We start from the raw sequence: 2,399 nt of genomic DNA on the forward strand, positions 1-2,399 counted from the left end.
CCTTTGTTCTATAACTTTTCCAGTTGTAATCCTATGTAATTTTATTTGAGATAGTCTGTTTTATATTTTGCCTAAATATAACCTGTTTTTCTATATCTTTCTACAAGTTCATAATGCCCTCTAGAGTGTGTGTGTGTGTGTGCTTGTGTATTGCTGTTGTTGTTTTAAGTGTGACCTTAATCATACTGTATTTGTTAATTATTTTATAATTTCTAATGCGTATCATCAGAATTTGTTCCTTTTTGGTATATTTTAATTCTTGAACCATTGTTTTTTACCCACTAAAAGAAATAAGGTGTAATAAAAGCTACTTAACAAAGGTGCAAAGTTGGAGAAAATTATATTAATATTTCAAAACATATAAACTATAATCTTGTATTGAAAAAATTGAAATGGGAATTAAACCTTAAAAATGACACTAAAACTGTTAAGACACACACAGATATGTATGGAAAGTATAGGAGGAGAGCAATATTGAAATTGTGCAATAAACTGTTGATAATCAAATCTCAAGACAATTCTGATCCAGTGCTACAGGATGTAATAAGTACTGTTTCTGTAATAAATATATTACCACTGCTTCAGTGGTCTGCGTTTCAGAAATTGATGACTAGGTCAACTGTACAAAGAGAAGGACCTTCTCTATAAAGTTAAATTCAAAATTTTTTATTAAAAATATTGACCTCTGATTCTGACAGAACATTCACAATGGCAGTCTGCTCCAATGGAATGCAGACGAATGCCTTGATACTTATGGATGTATCCTGTGGAGTGCATTGAATGTTGCAAGTTTTATATAGACAGTACCACCATCTGACCATCCATAAATGTAGGGCACATGAACAGCAACTTTGCTTTTAAAATACCTGTCAATAGCTGTTAAAATGTAAAATTTAGGATCTCTGTTGAGACCTTTGATAGTTAACATATGTATGGAAGTGACAATACTTATTAGGCATTTGCAGCTACCTAATAATATAATAATTCTTGGTTATCAACAGCTTATTGTGTAGTTTTCAATATCACAAACCACACAGCCTTGCCATACAGTGTGTTTATGAGCATATTTTGACAGTTATGGTGTTATTTAGCAGTCAACTTTCCTTTTAAATTTTCTAGTTCAAGATTAGATTTGTTTAAGGTGAAATATTAAATATAGTTTTCTCCAACTTGCACAGTTTAATGACTTTCTTTACCTTCCTAATTTTTATTAAACAACAGAGTTTTATATCATTTACAAAATTTTTCTTTTATTGATTTATTGTAGTGTTTCCTACAATTCCTTTCAATTTTGATTTTTCTCTTTATTTTCAGATTCACATGAAAACAATGCCAACATCAATCTTTAGGTTACTGACTGGTCAAGAAACTCCTCATTATTTGTGAAAATAGTTTTTGGTCCCCATTTTTAACCAGCAGCAGGCTATTTGTCAGTTTCTCTTATTCTGACTTCTGCTGCTGCTGGTGATGGTTGTCCTTGTTGGTGCTTAATGGCAGCTTGGAAAGCAAGTCTCTTCTCTTCATCATAGCGATATCCAGGATGGGACTGACACACACACACAAAAAGCAGCAACAGCAGTAGTGATGAAGCTACTTTGTGATACATCAGCATGTAGAAACTATGGCCAGTATTATGGGTTATCTATGGTCTGTCCAGATATTGATGAAAAGGCTCTCCCAGTCCCTTAGCTTGCTCACTCACTTATCAGCTGACATCTGACTGCTACACGCCAACTTTTAGTCAGTCTTTGAAGGACTATATATTTATTCACTTGCTCCAAAGTACCTGATTTCTAGTCGTGGTATACACTGGTGAAAATCTGCTTTATTATATATAGTAGTCACTTCCCCCTCCCCTCCAAGATCTCTTAAATCCTTAGGTAAATATTTAGAAAGCTTTTTAACTTAAAATTCTGAAATTCATTTGAAAAAAATTTTTGAATAACTGAATAATAAATCTAAAATTGAACTTTAAAAAAAAAACACTGCTAAGCCCATAAAGTAAATTGTTGCTTTTAAGTTGTTGAATGAACTTTTTATGACGTGTTTTGTATATTTTTGTTTGATTACAAAATATTCTCTGTATGTAATTATAGGAATTTTGAGTGCATGTTTATGCACACATGCACACAAGATGTATTTTGCATGTGTGCATATTACATTCATCTCCCATATTCCTATCAGTTCTTATCTAAATTTAATTTATCGTGGTTAATTCTTTTATACCCTCTATTTTAACCATAGAATGAGTGTGTAGCAGTTAATGAATACTCATGGGCTATAAATGACAGCCCTAAATTTTATATCTCACACTAGAATGGCTCAACAAACAGTAGTATGTAAACTGCTGATTGGATACAGGTTGGACATATTCTTCATACCACTGCTATCTTGCCTGA

The 2,399-nt window shown here is 32.3% G+C and overlaps 1 protein-coding gene across 50 annotated transcripts in view; it reads left to right on the forward strand.

The window, feature by feature from the left end:
- The window catches only part of LOC106880734 (uncharacterized), a 207,169-nt gene extending 205,168 nt beyond the window's left edge, over window positions 1–2,001 (forward strand). For all 50 annotated transcript variants that reach the window (XM_089354281.1, XM_089354306.1, XM_089354277.1 and 47 more), the window contains one exon: window positions 1,315–2,001. In XM_089354281.1, the coding sequence (XP_089210407.1) occupies window positions 1,315–1,386 (72 nt within the window). In that variant the 3' untranslated portion in view covers window positions 1,387–2,001. The remainder of the gene's footprint in view (window positions 1–1,314) is intronic.
- The last annotated feature ends 398 nt before the right edge of the window (window positions 2,002–2,399 follow it).

The sequence above is a fragment of the Octopus bimaculoides genome, chromosome 6, assembly GCF_046866305.1.
Source record: "Octopus bimaculoides isolate indiv1 chromosome 6, ASM4686630v1, whole genome shotgun sequence".
In the NCBI taxonomy this organism is placed as follows: Eukaryota; Metazoa; Mollusca; class Cephalopoda; order Octopoda; family Octopodidae; genus Octopus; species Octopus bimaculoides.